Source organism: Seriola aureovittata, chromosome 22 (genome assembly GCF_021018895.1).
Source record: "Seriola aureovittata isolate HTS-2021-v1 ecotype China chromosome 22, ASM2101889v1, whole genome shotgun sequence".
Taxonomy (NCBI): domain Eukaryota; kingdom Metazoa; phylum Chordata; class Actinopteri; order Carangiformes; family Carangidae; genus Seriola; species Seriola aureovittata.
The window spans coordinates 16397157-16416495 of NC_079385.1; the positions used below are offsets into that span (position 1 = coordinate 16397157).

General features: G+C 41.7%; 1 protein-coding gene across 8 annotated transcripts in view; it reads left to right on the top strand.

Moving 5' to 3' along the window:
* ppfia2 (PTPRF interacting protein alpha 2) overlaps window positions 1-19339 on the top strand; it is a 152716-nt gene that overhangs the window by 39556 nt on the left and 93821 nt on the right. For 2 of the 8 annotated variants that reach the window (XM_056367280.1, XM_056367281.1), the window contains exon 1: window positions 18571-19168. The exons of the other annotated variants lie outside the window; for them this stretch is intronic. In XM_056367280.1, coding sequence (XP_056223255.1) covers window positions 19088-19168 — 81 coding nt within the window. In that variant the 5' untranslated portion in view covers window positions 18571-19087. Of the gene's footprint in view, window positions 1-18570; window positions 19169-19339 lie in introns of those variants that run through there. 8 annotated transcript variants of the gene reach the window in all.

The window sequence follows — 19339 nt, forward strand, 5'->3', positions numbered from 1 at the left end:
TCATGTCTATAAAATCAAATATAAATGTGCACATTACTATTTCAGCAATAGAAACTACACTTCATCGGTTTCTGTGGAGAAGATATTAAAACTATTAAAGTTTGATGCAAAGTATGAGCAGTATGGATAGCCTCAAACCAAAAATATTATTAGCAAATGCCCTTATTGGTCTAAGCTTAATATTTATTCACCCGTCAAAAGAGATGAGGGCAGGAAGTGGGTATTAGGATGCGGCGCAGGTTTTGGAGCAGTGATGTTTTCAAGTTTTAACCACTGATGATCTAAAAAAAATGCAAAAATCAGGGGCTTTTTTTATGCTAAAAAAAATGATAAAAGGAGTTTCAACCTAAAAATATTGTATATTGTGTCGCTTATTTCACCGTTTTAATTAATAAACAGTATGTCCGTTTCTCCACAACCTCATGCAGTATATTTGATCACTGTCCTTGTCTTCTCCCAAATTCCCAAAACAACCACAGAAAGAAATGAGAAGAGGACGAGTGGGAGGAGGAGGGCGGGGGTGGGGGGTGGGGGGTGGGGGGGGTTGTTGCGTGACAAACAGCAGCTCAAAAACCACATGCCCGTGTCTTTGCCCTCAGAGGTGAATTGGGTTTGTGCTCTTCTTCCGCTGGGTGATTCTGTCCTCTCCATCCCTTTCCATCTCTCCACTCTCGTCCCCTGTGGACGAGCCGCTCTTGTCCACCGTCACATACAAGCACTTACAAGACCCAAATTCACTGAGGAAGAAGAAGAAGGAGGGGAGGAGGAGGAGGAGGTGGGGGGGGGGCTGCTTTAGGAAAAACAGAGTGCAAAGTTTACTGTGATAGAAAAAGCAGAGCAATTTATATGTCAAAAAATAAACAATAAAACAGAAAACGAGTAAAACACTGAGACTTTCTCTCATCGCTCTGTGAGAGGAGCCTCATCCTGAGTTATTTTGAGAATCCATAGCAACCTCTCAGCTGATCCCTCCCGTGCTGGAAACAGGCGTTCAGCCCGTATCACAGCACTTTGCTGCAAAGCGGCAAAACGGCTCTTCACGAGATTCATTCACAGGCCTGCTATCAAAGGAAAGAGGGAAGAGATGAGGAAGGGGGAGGAGGAGCAGGAACAGGCAGAGGCGCAGATGGATGAGAGAAATAAAGATATCACTCAATCGGAGGCTTGAGGAGCTACACGGGAGCAGAGCGTGCTTTGAAGTGTTTGTTTGATGCTCACCAATGTTGGCAGCTCTGCATGTGCACTTTGTGTACGTGTCATTTCCTTCATTCATGTCCGCATGTGTGTGTGTTCATGTGTTTGTTTCTTAAGCCCAGCCAGAAGACGAGTGTGTGGGTGTTGTTCAAAAAAAAAGAAAAAAATCCTGTCGACACGTCTCTGTGCAGAAGCAGCAGCAGCAGCAGCAGCTGCTTTATGCATAACCTGAGAAACACGTTGTCATTCAAAGGAGATCAGTAGAGCTTCCTCAATTTAGCCTTTCGTAGCACAAGCAGCACAATGACACTACATCCTACACCACAATTATTCAGCTCATCTGTGTTATTGTGTTCGTTTCATTTGTGCAAACGTGAGCAAAGTTTTAAATGTTCGCCTGATGTCATTTGTTCTTCCCTTTCTTTCCCTCTTGCTCCTTCCTGCTGCCTCCTTTCACTGGATCCCGGCCTCTTCTCTTCGCTTGTCTCCACTCTCGCATCACAGGTAAAAACAAAGAAACAAAAAATCACTTCCCACTTTCATTCCTTCGTGTAGTTTGATCTGTTTTGCTCTGTAATGTATATTTTGAGCTCTGAAATGTGTGAGTGTTGAGTCTTGCCGGTGCCATGGATGGCTTTGCGCGCGGCTCAGTTGCCAACCAGGCAAAGCTGGTCCCAGAGCTCCAGGCTTAATATGTGCCAACTGGTTTGTTTGGGAATATGTAGCAATAAAGCACAATATCAACTGGAAAGAAAAAGCCTTTTAAATTGGTCCTGATTTGTAGTTGATCTTTAGAGCTTAATTTCAGTTTGTAAAACGAAACTCATCCTAAACCTTTATTTCTAAACTATTCAGAGGATTGCAGTCATATGACACGTTTTCTCAGTTGGCAGATTTCCAGTATTTTCCACACACTCTCCTCCATGTCCGCTTAAAAAAAAAAAGTTGAGTTTGAAAGTTAATTCTTTGACCTTGGAAACAGCAGTTGACAAAACAATCTCACTCAGTGTCTGTTTATTAGCTTCTCACGCTTTCGGTCACATTACATGATCTTCATCGGCAGATGAAAAGCCACAGAAATGCTAATATGTGGAATTTGAGGCAGAACTGCAGCCAAGAATCAACTTTGAAGCTCAAATATTTTTATATCAGCTTTGTGCTTTTATGTTGCATAATCCTAAATAAATGTGTTGAATCAAATCAGCACACAGCAAATCTGGTGCAGCAGCTAATTTTTACCCTGTTGCTCCTTTTACAGATTAACACAGCCACGGCTTTGTGGCTTGTTTAATGTTTAAAACAAAAGAATGAAATTATGTAAAATTGCACTTGAGTCCAGTTGGAGCTCTGGAGGACAGGGTTGAATGTAAAGAACGGCAGAGATCCACACACAAAACACAAAGATACACAACCAAGCACACACTTTTGCACTCCAACGCACAGAGTATATGTTAAAGCCAAAGCTTTACCTATGTGTGGTTGTACGGTCACACCACGGAAGTCTCATGGAGACACTTTAATTTGGGAAACTGAGTGCAGCAGGCTCTGCATCTCATTACTGTTTTAGCTTGAAGTGGGGTGGGAACGGGGGCTCCGCTTCCTCACCCAGTATCAAGTGTAGTTTTAAAGTTTAAGACCACAGGAGCTGTGTGGTAACAAAACTCAAGATGAGCTACTACTACTGCGGCATACAGGAACTGCTTACACAGTGGAGGATCCTCAGCGGTAAATAAAAGTGAGCTGTAATGGTAGCCAATATCCCAAAATGACGAAGAGGAACTGGAGAGTGCAGTGAAGGAAACCTGGCTGGGGTTTTTTTTTCCCAGAGCTGTTTTAAGTCTTTGAGAGTCTTCGAGGGAAAGTCTAACCTCAGCTGCATTAGCACGTCGCAAATCAAGAGGGAGTTTTCCCATGTTTCTGAATTCACTGACGAAGATTATTAATGGCACGTTAGTTTTAGTGAGCTGTACTTTCAAAGCTGCTGAAACCAAGTCCCTTCTTCACTGTATTTTATTGGAACTACCGTACCTGACACACATAACTCAGCGGGACTGACGGCGCAGCTCAGTCTACAGCACATGTGCGGACGTGTTAATCTAGAAGGGAGAAATTTAATATCAGCCGGGGGAAAACAAGAGCAGCGCCCACAGCTCCTCTCTGAACATTTTGCCCATGCTGCACAATAGCAGGAGCTGTGAAATGTCACACAGCTAAAGGTTATTTCCTACTTCATTAGTGCCCGGGGAAAAAAAAAAAAAGCAGCAATGTCTGCTTTCTGACTGAGCAAGCTGTGGCGGTCAGTGGGCCGAGGACAGAGCGAGTCTGAGATAAGGTGAGAGAGATGCTAAGTGCTGTACTGAGACTGTAGAGTGGTTCATTTGTTTAGAAGGAAGAGGATAAACATTCACATACAGTTGTACCTTAGGAGCAATGTATAAATGCTCCATTATAAGTAAAAATCCTAACTTGTTCTTAAATACTTTATAATACAGATGTATTTAAAGTATTGAAAGTCAAAATGGCATCTGATCATGATATATTATTATCTAACATTATTAGATTGTTGTAGTAGGTGGAGGTGGAGTTGCTCTTTTAACTACTTTAGTTGGCTAGTGTTGTGTAAAGGTTCCCAATATAGGGGCTGGGGCCCCTCAGAGGGTCTCAAGGTAAATCTTAGCTGATCTCTAAAAGAAAATGTAAGAATAAATAAATAGAATAACGAAATGCTTTTATATAATGTGAATATAAAGAGATCATCTCAACAAAAAAAAAACAAACATGTAGTCTGAGCCCAGCATATGTTTTGTTTACAGAGTGTTTTACACATTTTCTGATAATCAGATATTTTAGAAATCAGGAAATTGGGAAGTACTTTAATCTGATTGTGCAAATACAAGTTGGATTTTTTTTTTGTATATTTTGTTGAATGAAAAAAAAGTTATTTTTTCCTCAAACTAAAAGAATCATTTCATATCTACAACAATCTTTTTGTATCGCTACCAAAACCTAGGTTTTGTATTGGCACCATTTCAAATGACACTCAGCCATAATAGTACTGACACACAGCTACATACACAACCCCAACGAGTGCATCACACACCCTGCTCAGTCAGAGGATACCCTGTCATCACACAAGCTCATTTTTGGGGCCTGGGTTGAACATTAAAGATCTGAGACACCAGCTGCAGCCGGCAACAAGCAGCCCTGTTGTGGGGGGGGGGGGGGTTATAGTAGCTGCTGTAATCTGCTGCTCTGATAGGATGCTGCTGCTTCCTCGAGAGCGGCTGATATGGATTGTGCGTTTGAGTGTGGGAGGATGCTTCACTCTGATGGCTGACACGAGGGCCTGTGATGCCTGGTGTCTATCGATCGTAGGGGAAACGCAGGAGATCCGCTCGGAGCAGACGGCACCGTTTCCTGTCTGAATGAAAGTGCAAAGCTCGTGCCTGACGTCACAACGTGGCACAAGACTTGATAGATAGCAGCAGCGGTGGGGGTGCAAAATGTTAGGGAGACTTTTTGGTGAAGTGCACTGAGGTAAAAAGAAAATGAGTGAGGATTGCACATCCTCAGAGAGAACATAGGTGGAAGAATTGATCGTTGCTGGACTCCTATAGCTAAACCCCTGGAGAATTTGATGATGGAAAATGAGCGGGTTGCACTACATGAAGGCTGGACTGTATCGCTCTTATTTTTCTCTTCATCAGCCCATCACCAAATTTGGAATGTAATTTTCCTACTGAAATGTATTCATGATATATAATATGATTTATGACCCAACTTAAGGTTAGATACTCAGGTATCAGATACAGATTTATGTCTTATCTCGATTCTGGCTAAGACCATGGAGGAAGTCGGCCTCTCTTGTGTCTGCTGCAGTCAAATTACTGTTGTTCTTGTTGTAGGATTCTGCCATCTTGTGGCCAAGCCAGGTAGCACAGTGAACAGAGATCATGTTAAAATCCATTCAAAATTTTAATGTACAAACCGTAAGGTCTTAATGATGTACCGCTAAGGTTTTATTTGTGGACTCGATGAGCTGTGGAGATAGTTTTGTCATCATCTAGTGCTGAAGCTGCCACATAGATGGTGAATGAAGGAAAACACAGGGTATCATGACCGCAACAGGGCTTGTTTTACAGGGACATGGACACATTTTTGTGTATTATCTAAGACGGAAGTTCACTTTTACAAATTCAGTATCAATGCACCAAACAGTCAGCTCATGACTCAAACGCCCCATAGATACATATACATGCATTACAATCCATCCATTATCTCTACTGCTTATCCTTTAAGGGGCTGGAGCCAATCCCAGCCGACACTGGGCTACATCCTGGACAGGTTGCCAGTCTATCACAGTGTGACGACATATAGAGACATACAACCATTCACATTCACACCTGCAGGCAGCTTAGAGTCACCAATTAACCGAGCCTGCATGTCTTTGGACTGCAGCCCAGAACCTTCTTGCTGTGAGGCGACAGTGCTAAACGCTGACGCACCATACATACAATACATATCATAAATACAATTATTTACCTTTTCATCACTGATGTAGGTGAACAATTGTCTGTGATTTTTAGTTACTGACTGTGTTGCTTGTGTTGCTCAAAATCATTGGAAAAGCGCAATTAAAATGAAATGTTTTGACATGATGATAATTCACTTTTGGATAGATAATTGTGTACACATTGGCTGGGTAATAAACGGAATAGGATGAGCATTAAATGTAAATTTATTATCCCCGCTTGCAGAAATGTTACCATTTTTTCTGTATCCATTAAGGACAGTGATCTCATGCATTGATTTGAAGCAACTCTACAGTTGTAATAACTGTCTTTGCCCAGCAGATGGTGCTGTTTGCAAATAAGTCCATTCTGTCTTGACTTCCAACCTCCAGTTTGCCAGCTCATGCAACACAAACTCATCTTTATTCACCCCCTAATGTCAATACCTTCACCCCTGCACATCGCATATCCCCTCCAATATCTTTCAACAGGTCTCAAGCATTCATTAAACCAATCCGTTCATCTTTGCACATCGTGGTAATTTCTGAGACAGTTTCTCTCGCTACTTCCACTGACAGAATATGAACTGGCACTCCGGCAAAAAGGGCGAATCAAAGCTATAAATCACAAGTCATTTGTGTCAGTGGACTCCCTCAGACTTCATAGTGGTCTTTATCAGGTTCAAAGCAGCAGCCAGTGTCAATAAAGATAGAAACAGATGGTTATTCTACTGCTTTGGTCTTCACTGGGGGAGACAGACTGCAGATGATACATCTCGTGACCGCCATGTTGACAGAGATAGAAGCCTCTGTTTTGTTTTGTTTTTTTAATCCCAAATAGAAGATGATGTCTCAGCTTCTCGACAGGTCGTGCATGTGTTAATTTCTTCTCTAAAGCTTAATTTGTTTGCCTCTGGTGTGTTTGCGCGTCTATATGAGTGTGTTTGCACTGTCAGGAGGCCAATTAAGGCGTGTGATCAAGTGCAGGTCCCTGCTGGTTGCCGGCGACAGGCCAGAAGACGTAGTGCTCTGTGTCCACATCGGGGAGGATGGATGGTCTGTTTGGGGACAGTGTGTGTTCTCTCAGTTAAACAGTCGGGACAGCTTTCATTTCCATCCATCACCTACTGCCGTGATAATTTGGCCTTTAGAGGAGCAGGCCGTCTGTCCGCCCTGTTAATGAGGTTTTGGTGGGTTCGCAAAAACTTTTCTTAAGTTGATGCAGGAGTTTCTTTTTGCCTCTCTGCAGCAATGGTGTGTAATTTGTCCATAAATTCGATTTTTCTGTCTTAATTCAACAAAAAATGGTAATAATACTTTGGTGCATGATGTGGATTTATGTTCATCCTGTAGCCATATTATGTTTCTTTTTCTAGGTTTCATCCAGTACTCACCCTAAATATTACATACGCTCAGTTTTTACCACCATCAAGAGAACTTTAACCTTATTTCCTTCACCCCTTTATTGGGTAACTTAATGAGTTTCAGAGTCAGAGAGCAAAACTGCTGTAGAAATGGTATTTCGTGTCCCAAAAGCAAGGTTTGTTGTTATCTGTGAGCAGCAGCAGTATTCTTCATGGGGCTGGGGGCGGTAATGAGAAAGTTATGAGATTGTTCCACCCCCCCACCCCAACTCCATCCGCCTGCCCTGTGCTGCTGGAGAAGACTGATGAGTCTGAACTTGCAAATAAAGTAAAAACAATCAGGGGAGCGGGTGGTTAGGAGAAACACACACACACACACACACACACACACACACACACACACACACACATATGTGCCAAATAAAACGAGATGTGCTTGTATACTCCTGGAAGATTGATTGTGTCAATATCCACTTCATTTCTGTGGTGCAGTATGTCTCTGCTTAGATTTCCTCCTTCACACTCAAGCCTTCAGTTACAGGAAAGGTGATTGAAACTTGTCCACTTTATTCAATCGGAGTCTTATTGTATTGCAATAATAATAAAGATTTACTGCAATAAAATGGCCTTGGATGGCGGAAGACCAAATCCTCCCATTTTTTTTTTCACACACGAGGGGTCACGTTTCAAGAGGATCAGTCGTATGAAAATATTTGCTTTTTTATTCTGAAATTTCATCAAATTCTGGCTTTTTGAAAAATTAATTAACTGCATCAGCAGAATTATAATGGCCATTAGGACACCTAGAGCCACTTAGCTTTGACAAAGACTGGTCCTTATTCACAGATTCAAGGCTCTTCTCCAAGATCAAGAAGAACATGGTGGGATTTGATCTTGCCGGGATTAACATTAATCATGAAAAGGCCACATCTAACAGCCGCACAGAGCCACTGTTGTACGAACACTGTTTGGTTTTTAAAATACCGTGGATGCACATAATTCCACTCTGGACTTAAGAGGCATCAGCCGCCCACTTGGAGCTCTGCGGACTGACAGCAGAGTATATGTGTGTATGTTTGTGAATGCGTAAGTGCTCATTAAACCTTTCCAAATGACTGCTATTAAGAAAGCAAACCCACATCGCTATAGATGTTTCCCATAACTGCCACTGACAGCGTTTTGTCAGAGTAGGTGAACACCTATTGGTTATTTTAGATTTTCAGGGTTACAGGTCACAGTGTTTTTTTTTTGTTTTGTTTTTTTGTAGAGAGACATGAGTAATCATATTGCAGTCTGTCATCCAGGACTGTTAAAGGAAGTGTAATCCCAGCCTGCCTCACTGCAGCAGAACCCTCCAGATCCCCAGAGGCAGTGTAAGCTGCCATCTTGTCTCTGCTCTGAGCTTCACTCAGGTAGATTCAGAGGTTCAGCTCCGGTCAGTGCACATGATTTTGTGATTCCACCGGTGTCAGGTGAAATGGGATTATGACCTGTTTCTCAAAGGTTTGTCTCCGCACTTCGACCCAAACAAATATGGCAGCTGGAAAATGATGCGGGAAACTGGACGCATTGCTGACTCATCCAGTTTCCAGGGATAGGATAAAGGATAGGATAAAAAGAGAATATAATCTAAATGTAATTTGGTCCATAAATCACAGAGATGCACTAACAAATGCTTCACTCAACAATAGCAAAAAACATCATCTTACTTATTACGTTCCTGAACGCATCCCATTTAATGGATTTCTTGCACGCTTCTGTAGAAAACTGTTTGATTTAATAGCAAAAGTTACACCAGCAGTTACAAAATATTGGAAAAACAGTCAAGTCAAGATGCAGTCAAGCTCCCTGCAACTCTCAGCAGGACCCCTGCAATAGTGCGCTCCTCAATAAACCGAGCCAAACTCCCTCCTGACGGCTGCGACATAACAGCAGGTTTTGGGCTTTAAAGCTCAGTGATACGCAGCCTGAATGGATCCAACACGAATGATGCAATGTTTGACATTATCTGGTGTCTGAACTGGAGCTGAAGCTGAGGTATTATTTTTCTAACTTTCAACACCAACCCACACACAGTAAAGAATAAATGAATTCAAAGTATGTCACTTAAAGACTGTATCTACATACAAAAGCGACCACAGTTAAATGTAGTTTCGCAGTTTCTCCTCTAATGCCATCTCTAAGCGATTCGTGCATCCAAAAAAAGCTTCATGACATTCTAATGAGGCTGCAGAGCCTGTTAGCAAGAATGAGATGTGGGCGGCTTCACATCAGAGCTCTGCATTTTGTGACTCAGCCATTATGTATGACTTTTGAATCAGATTTTTTATTTTTTTTATTTTTTATAAACCTCAAAATAGCAGCTTGAAAGAGTGTTTATCTCACTGTTTTATGAGAAACATTTGATGCTTAAACACACTCATAGTTTTGGACACTACTGTTTTATTCTACATTACAAAATGCATTGACATTTAAGCATGAAATAGCAACTTTGAACCTTTTACAATGTTACCTGTGGTATATATGCTAACAGCTAGCCAGCCAACACCTTCAGATCCTGTTTCAACCATAGACTGTAAATAAAGATGGACATAGCTTCCATGACGTCACGCATAGGTTTCTGAAGAGCGGATTTGAACCTCGGAGTGGGCTGCCCCGCTGTTGCCATCTTGGCAGCGCCTGACTCCGCCTCTAAATCCCAGCTAATCTAAAAATGGGCCAAGAGGTGGGGCGTGTGTGGAGACAAGACTGAAATTAACTGTACTGACCAAAATAGTTTTTTGTACGAGGCTGTAAACATGGGTGATCTATGGGGATTGACTCACTTTTGGAACCAGCCTCAAGTGGTCATTCGAGGAACTGCAGTTTTTTGTACTTCCATGTTGGCTTCATTTTTTCAGCCTTGGATGTTGCCACTTGGTTACAACATAACCACATAACTCCAATGTCCTTTATTCAGCCCTGTAGATACAATGGGACTTCATAAAGAACATCCACAGTTTGTTATTGATCTATGTGGAGATTTATGTGCATGCACAGTGCAGCCGGGGAGAAATGAGACTGTCGATCCAGAGTTTTGACTCCGTCTGCTTCTTTTGTCAGAATCTATTTCCGTGCAGGAAATAACAGATGTAACCTCCAAATGTTGCCTGTACATGAATAACTGCGCTGAAAATAATGATTGACAGTTTATATACCCGAATCAGCATGTTTCTTTAGAAGTGCTGAGCACAACAGCACCACGCGATCACGGACAGTCAAAAGGCGCCACGTTTGTGATGCAGTGTTAGTTTTTCCCCCGGGGGATGATTGAAAACCTGCTCTACGCCACTCCCGCGCTCGCTTTGAGTTTGATTACTTTCCCCCGATGGACTCTCCAAGAGCATCCTGGAATTGGTTCTGTCTGTGTTATTTTATGTATGAGTAAACAAATACCTGTCACCAGTAGCAGTGTTGGTGAGTTCAATACACAGTGTGAGGTATGATAAGACCAACTCTTTATCTCTAGTAACAAAATATTATTGTACCCTCTCTGGGACGTGGTGGTAAATCTTATTGAGTATTAAGTTGTTGATGTTCTAGTTGGGGAAACATCAGGGGAAATGTGTGCATAGTATTTCAACATCAGTGGATCATTTCCGCATTGATTTCTTTTTTGTGGGGGGGGTATTTTGTAATTATCAACAGGAAGTAACCGTGATCTCATTGTTTCTGCAGTACTTCCTGAATTTTTCATTTTCACAAACGTCCAATGCATCAAGTTTGGATCAGTTAAGATCAGATTATGATGTTTGTTCTGTTACTTCAGGAAAAGAGAGAAACCTCAAATGGGAGTGTCCATGGTCAAGAAGATAGGCTTCCTTTGTATTTGCTGTCAGGAATAATGGAAGTGGGAGCAAGGGGTCAGTTGACCGAGTTGACCGCAGGGATGAAACCTCAAGTCCTGACCAACCTTAAAAGCAGAGAAGAGCTGTGAGCTCCATTTCCTGTCTGCCTTTTTTAAAGCCTCGTCTTTATCTTAGGTATCCGGTAGAATAAGAGCGATTTCAAATGAGAACCTTCTAAAGAAATATCCTCTTGTTCAAGGGGGAAAAATGTAAAAGGCTGCTTCAGCTACCCGTATATACAGCTTCGGTAAGACTTGTTTTTTGCGGGTGGCAAGCCATACCATAAGCTATAGACTGCCTCTTTTTTTTCCAGCGGCAGTGGATGTGTTGCGCAACCTGCTTTGAAATCCTGCAGATCAGAAATGGAGAATAATGGCTCCTTAGATTTCAGCATCGTGACGCCTGTTGTTTGGAAGACATCGCAAAGCAGCCACATGAGTCAGAGCTTTAAAATGACCACACAGGACAAAAGGCAAGAGACATGAGAGATAAAGAGATTATGGAGGAATTGTGTTTTCCTGCACCAGGCCAAATTTTCTTTTTTTTCACTGTATTTAAAAAATGTGGCTGCAATATAGAAATGTAGTCTGTTTGCCTAAATTAAAGCTATGTCCACCCACAGGAGTCCCAGTGTTTACACCCTCCAGCTCATAATGTGTTACATCAGAATCGGGTCCATTTATCATGCGGTAAATGGTAAGCATGCAGTGGAGCACATTACAAGATTTCTGGGTAGTGAAGCCTTCAAAATCAGTGTGTCACTGCTATCGGAAGCAGCTGATGTACAAAGAAGTGTTTAAGTGCACCTTTTGTGTTGGTGTGTAAGTTCAGCCGCGTCTCTCTGTGCTCTATATGTCGCTCCATAATCATGCCAATGCATCCACCTCCACTATTCACAGTATACATTACAGTGGGCTCCATGGCCTCAGGGAAGAACATCTTTCCTTAGGCTTTTATTTTGAAATATAATTTAAAAAAAACAATGCTTTTAAGTACAGAGAGTAGGATTATTATGTTTTTACAAAGTCTACTAGAATGTTTATATGTTCCAGAAGATCAGTGTAAATATCGGTGCAAATATATGACCCCACAAGCATCTTATTAAATTACTAAAAATACTAAAGGACTAATTGGCTTTTGTTTATGTAGCTTTACTCTTTACCCTGATTTTTCTCGTCTCCACAAGCATCTTGTTCCTTGAGTCACATCTTATTGACTGGTTGAGGTTACACACACATACACACACATGTTCAGTTACACTGTACCCTTGACTATATGTCTCTAATGTTTCAGCGGTGACAGGACCGGGGCAACGTCCATTACTGCTGTCTGCCCACACATGACTGTTGACACGATCAATATGCCTCCACTGCTGCTCCGCGTCAAACGTTTTCCAAGACGTATCATCCATGCAGGGAGGGACCCGCGACCTTCACTGACACCTGCAGATCTAGTGGGAGTCTTACTTGGTAATTTTCGAAGACCCTTTGGCGGGCAGTTATTAAAACAAGCCAGTTAAGAGACTTGCTATTTGGGCCGTGTTAGGTGTAGACCTCAAGCTGTCAGAGCAAAAGCAATCTAAAAACACTCAACAGGAATACCAATCAAAACCTCAGCTGTTTCAGCATGCTTCAAAAAAATCTGTATTCTGCACTTAAGGATGGAGCAGTTACAGAATTTTCAGGACTCATTTGAGGGAAATGAAGCCACAAACAATTTCTAATAACATTTTTGATGCTAATAACAGCCAGTAGAGTTTGGTGCAGAGTATGGCAACAGGGAAAGCCCTAATTAGGCAGCGACACGCCTGATAATGGGAGGTGATAGTGTTGTGTAGCCTGGAGGGACCCCTTCAGCTGTAGACTGAGCTATCAGGAAGTTGCATGGAGAATATGACAGAAAACCACAAGCTTTTTCACGAATGTTGTTATAAAAACCCAAACAGAAGAAACTCCTGTCCTTCAATGATTTGTCCTATTTCTTCACATCATTTTGAGATTCAGTGAAGCCATATTCTTGAGGCTCAAAGATCCTTGTCTCTCACTGTAATCTGACTCCATGCCCAGAGGATGAGCGCACATCTGCCAATTGCTTCAGCTGACAGTTGGGCTCTTTGGGGAGCTCTACAATACAGTAGGTACTACAGCACATGACAACACAGCTTTAGCGCCTTAAAAGTTCCTTGTCTCTAGTCAGCTTGTTAAGAGTGTGTGTGTTTGACACCGTGTGCCAGGCATGGTGACAACAGAGTATGCTAATTCTAACTTGCCACCATCTTTCCCATGTGTCCCCGATCCCGGAGTCCCGCAGTGATTTATCATGTGCTGCATATCAAATGTGCACCTTGGCATGTAGTTGAAGCAGGGAGGAGTTGCCTCTGGAGCTGTGCTATTTACAGCAGCCTATGATGGCTTGAAATGTCGACACTGTGTCATTAAATCACTGTATTATCTGTTGTATGTTAGTAATTTCTTTTTAGTGCATTTCATTAAAACATGTCCCATCAGTTTCTTTCCAAACATTGCATTATTATTATTTATTATTTTATCTGATTAGCGTCTCCATTTAGCGCTAAAATCAGTTAAAAGTTTGATCAATCGGCATAAAGTTAATCAACATTGGGTAAATTATTCATTAAACATGAAAGCCAGACATTTTCATCTTTCATCTGTTTTGGGTTTTTGACTTTTGGTCGAACAAAACTTTGAATATGTCACTTTGAGCTCTGGGAACGTGCGACGGGCACTTTAGCTCATGCTAGCACGATGGCTTCAGGGTTGGCAATATTGGTTAGTATCTCAACACTTTCATGTTCCCCAGATCCAAAGGGCTTCGGTGATCCCCTGACTTTTCAAACCCATAAGATGTAATTTGTGTTTAATGCTAATTAGCAAATGGTAGCATGCTAGTAATGTGCGCAGCATCAGCTAAACTAGTTCAACTAAGATGACGAACATGGTAAACATTATACCTGCTGGTAGTGCTGTCATTGTCAGTATGTTAGCTTGCTAATGTTAGCTCAAAGCACCACTGTGCATAAGTATATGCTCACTGAGCTGCCAGAGTTTGTCTATAAATCAACAATATTGCCAATAGTTTAACATGACTTGTGGTTCCATGTAGCACTGAAACAATTACTTGATTGGTTTTGATGTTTCTCTATTTGAGCCTTTGGATGAACACAACCATTTAAATTCAAGCTATTTCCAAGACAACATTCTCATCTTGCATGAGGTTTATTTTAATTGAACTGCCATATTTCCCTTCAGCTTTATTCCTAATAACAGTTTAGGTTTCAAATGTGTATTTTTGCACCTGCATGTCAGAACGGACACTTGACTATGACTCCTATCCCCAGAGGAATTTCTGTCATGTCATTTGTCCCCTTTGGGAGAGTATTTAATGTAACCAATTAATTAGATTTTTCTGTTGTGTTCACCACTGAAAAAAACAACAACCTGCTATCAATGATGTTATTTTGGCGCAGCATGATTAGCATTTTTCTGACATAAAAGAATTCACTCATCATCGGTTTAGCTTTCTTACAACGTCTTGCAAGATGGAGTTGCAATAACCAAATCCCCATTCCATATGCACAAATTGTCACCCTTTTTCTTTTCCTTGTTTGCAGCTCATTTGCAGTTTAAGTGGTTGTTTGACCAAACAGGCTTACAGCGAAATGCTCTATCACAAGCTTACAGTGTGTGTTAGAGACATACAGTACAGAAGAGTAAATGAAAATGTGTGATTTACATACATATCCTCAGGTTACAGCCCTGCTAGTCTTCATGTGTGGCCTCATACTCCCACTATTATTGCTATGGGCCATTCTTAAGTGTTTTATCTTAGCCAGGGGTTTAATGAGGAATTCTTATCTGCCCTTAACAAGATCTCTCAAAGCAGCATCACATATTCTTTCCTAAATGCATATCAACTTTGCTCGGCAGAAATCCACATACTTGTCTCTCATATCCCAATTTATGTATTATCACTGCTACTATCTGTCAAAGGCTGGAGCTGGCCTCATAGATTAGGACCACGCACTGATCAAACACGGGCTTTCAAACCTAAAATCAATTTGTTTGAGCTCTTTGATAAAACAGGACTGTGTGTGTTTTTCTTCTTAAGGGATTTAGATGGACAGAGGGATGCATTTGAGGAGACGTGCAGGCCTGCATGAAAACACATGATCACACACACACACACAGACACACACGCACACGCAACACACACGCACACGCACACTCACTCAGGTATGGGTTTAATAAGCGAAGCCTCTGTGTTTGCACAAACTGCCTCGAATGCGAATAAGCACTTTGATGAAATATTGATTCGAAGTATTTTTTTTTTTAACCGCACTTGGATCAAAAATTCTATTAATTGTTTAATGTGTTCGACAATAACCTGCTATAATTCATTTTCAAATTCCAGCTCTCTTCAATCAAATATCATTTTCCATCTGTGATGCTTTTGGCAGCTTCGGAAACGCTGAAAGACAAAACGGGAGTGTCGACCAGAGCCGGAGAAAACACAGAGAGGATTGAGAGGCTCCAGCCAATGAGCACGTAGAAGCACTAAGCCATGCCCACTGCACATCTGTACAATGACGTCAGAGTCCAGTGCACTGCAGCACACAGGCGAGTCCCCTTCTGTGACTGATGTGCAGGAGGGCTTAGTAAAGCCCCTGATGGCAGAGATCCTGCACGTCCGCACTCGCCCGCTCTGTAGTGACGCTGCAGCAGGTGGAGCACAGCTTGTCACAAGGGAAAAGGACACAGGGCGGCAGAAAAGTAGAATAGAGGGTGTCACAGTGTGAATCAAAGAAAGTTTAAAAATATGGCTCCCTTAACTGTGGTTTTTCATTCCTTTGAAAATCACACAAAAATAATACTCTACCATACTATACCTCCAATTTCCTAAACTTGCACGTTTTGCTTATATTGGCTGATTTAAAGGAATAGTTTAACATTCCAACAACTGTAGCTGTGTAGGTCTTGCTTTTAATTAATTTAGTTAATGGACTGCACTTATTTAGGGCTTCTGTAGTCTTATCGACCACTCAAAGCGCTTTACAATACTTGCCACATTCACCCAGTCACTCACACATTCACACATCACACCCATACACTCATCAGGGCCGATTTGGGTTTCAGTGTATTGCCCAAGGACACTTAAACACGCAGAGCAGAGGAGCCGGGGATCGAACAGCCGACCCTCTGATCCTGAGACTGAAGACTGCTTTCACCCCCCCACAGGATGCCTCCCATTGTGCTGTGCTCAACTTTTATCAGCCAATCAAATGCCTCAACTTAAGACCCCATCTAGAGGTCTCTGCCTGGCTCATTATCCTGGGCAGATCAGGGGATAGTAACTCAATTCCCAGCATGCATCTCTGTTCAAGTGACAGGGAAAAAGGGGAAAAGATGATGATTTTTTTGTGGTCCTCTTCTTTTATTGCCGTTGATTATTATTCATGGAGGTCTTAGCCATCTTTAAAAAGCATTTGATCTTACCTTATTATCACACATTTGAGGTTAAGCCCACAGATATCTGGTATTATGGTACAGTGTTGAGTTGAATTATGTTTCGGTTTGTATTCCCAGGTCAGGAGCGTAACCTCAGCTCCGTCTGGTTAACAGGATCCGCTGCTACACAGCTGGAAACGCTGTTAACCTGCTATGTCAAGAGCAAATACTTTGAAGTCTCCCAGAACCAAATCCCTCCGAAGAGTGCGAGGCTATAACAGCGAGTTCAACACCACTCAGCTCAATCAAGCTCGCTGAGCTGTGGCTAACGGCACAAAATCAGGCCTGAGCATGAACCGCCGTGGTTCTTCCCATAGTCACTAAACTGGAATAATAGCTCAATACTTTTGCTTTTTGATCCAGTTATCTGTCCAGTTTGTCAAGATACAAACTTGAATGCTGGCACCCAGTTCAGTGGAACAAAGAAAATAAGTTCATATTTAAGTTTTTTCTTGTTAGCTGGAAGAGACACGTCACTCCTGGTTGGAAGTGCTTTTCTCCATCTAAAATCGCAGATAGTCAATGCACTTGCCTTAAATTGGTTGAAGCAATTGTATTTCAGAGAAACCTTAAAGTGCGTCACCAAAATAGAAAAAAAAAATAATCAATGACTGCATGACAACATGGCAGAACTGTGGAAATGCGTCCAGAGAAAGAGTCGATGGGAGAGGTGGAAACTTTTCAGTTCTTTAATGGATGGTGACGTAGGAAGAAGACATCGATGTGCTTCTCCGTTTTTCAGCAAGGTGCATTATCATATCCAGAGGTCAATGTGCAGGACATAAATAGAAGAAGCATAAAAGCATAATAATAATGACTATAAAACAGGTAATATCTTGTTCAAGATTAAATGGTTAAATGAAGGCAGTGGAGAATAGAGCAGTTTTTAGCTTCTTTTTTTTTAAACCCAGTTACTGATAGAGAAATAGAGACCTATTATGTTTATATAGATCAAACATTTTTAGGGTCTAGACCATTTAGTGACCTGAAGGCAATAAGTAAAACTCTGAATTCAATTTTGTATCTGACAGGAAGCCAGTGCAAAGACCTGAGAATTGGAGTAAGATGCTCCCTTTTCTTAATTTGCAACAGCACTCTGAATTAGCTGTAGCTGTCTTATTTGGTAAACCAGTGAGGACAGCATTGCAACAGTTATCTCCGGAGGAGTGCAAAGAATGTGAGAGATGATTATCTGAAAATGTAATAAAATTTTTTTTAAAAAAAGTAATAAAGTTACTTTTTTTAGATAATATTTTATAGTGATCAGGTGTGTCTGCCAGCTGGATGATGTTGGTTCCAACACAAACAAAGGCTCAGTAAAACTTTACTGTGTGCGTTAGAGAAGGTGAAGGACCGTCCACAGACAACACTGATTAAACAGTCAATCACTCAAACTGCCTCACATCCATCACTTTGACGATACCGACTGAACCACAACTGGTTTTCAGTAAAATTTCCAACATCGAATCGTAAAATACAATTGCAGTCTTTCATTGTGTGACCTATATTAACTGCAGTTCAGTTTGCAGTTTTCCTTTGAAAGTGCCTGTTGAGAAATTCAAAGGGATTCTGAATATGTTCTAAGTGACCAGACAAAACCATAGCCTATATTTCATACAGTGTGTTTTAACTTCTCATGCTGCTCCACAGAGAAAATGGCCACAGTCAAGAAAGTAAGGCATCTGTCTTCTCCTCCAATCAATACAGAGCTACACGAAAAAAAAAAAAAAAAAATCACAACGTCAAATGTTGGCACTTTACAACGCAAATAAATGTAATATTTATCTTCATGTATTTTTGATCTTATTTTAGATAAATTTAATGTAATTTTTTTTTTTTTTGCAAAGTGGCTCTTTTTAACAGAAGAGGATTAGGGCCACGTGTTAATTTAAACCTTTTTTTTTTTTTTTTTTTTTTTAGAATTCTGACTTTAATTGACATTTTATTTTTTACATGTGGTCCTAATGCGCAAAAACATTTTTGAATGAAAATGCGGAAATGTTGTTTTCAACTGTCATAAGAAGATGAAATGACTTGGTAACAAAAGGACATTTTTTACAGTGTAAGAAAAAAAAAAGGAGCGAACGTGTGTGTCTCTGCTGCCAATCGAGGCAGGCAGTGTGTTGCTGGCGGAGCGCGGATGTGATGCTCTCACTGATTATTGGTGAAGCCAGGGGAGGAGGAAGGTGATAATCCACGCACAGACGGAGCCATCCGAGAGGCTGGCACAAGCTGCTTGCAGCGGGGCGTCGGGAGACCATGGAGTCGGTGTCTCTCCGCGGGTTCTACCCTCCAGGCAAACCGCTACAAAGACACATATAGTAGTGATAGTCATCTGCGTGCGAGCCGGGGGGGACGTGTCAAAGAAGACCGGAGAGTTGCCTTGTTTTCACTTTTGTTATCGCGGTTTTTCTTTTCCTCCCAGTCAAACCGGAGCGCTCCACCTTCTGATGCCGGGAGCACAGCGTCGGGTCAGGGGCTGATCCCAGTCCTCGCCTCGGGAGTTTCTGTGAAACACGCTACGTTTGGTCTCATTTTAAAAGAACAACAACAAAAGAAGAAAAACCCGTATCATTTTTTCTGGATTGTTTACCCATCAAAGAGATTATGATTTTCTCAGACATGAGCACGGGGACCAACTCCCCAAAGGTGCACCCGCCGAACGGGACGAGGTTTTACACATTCCAGGCAAGTGAACTGTGCGGCTCCTCTGCAAGCTGCTGCTTCTTCCTCTAATGCTGGCTGTGTTTTCTTTTCCCTGCTTGGCTTTGTGGATTGCAGTGTGTTGTATGTAGAGGTGTGTGTGTGTGATTGTCTGTAGAGCAATGAGTATCGGGGTGTTTCCTACCTGCAGGTGCT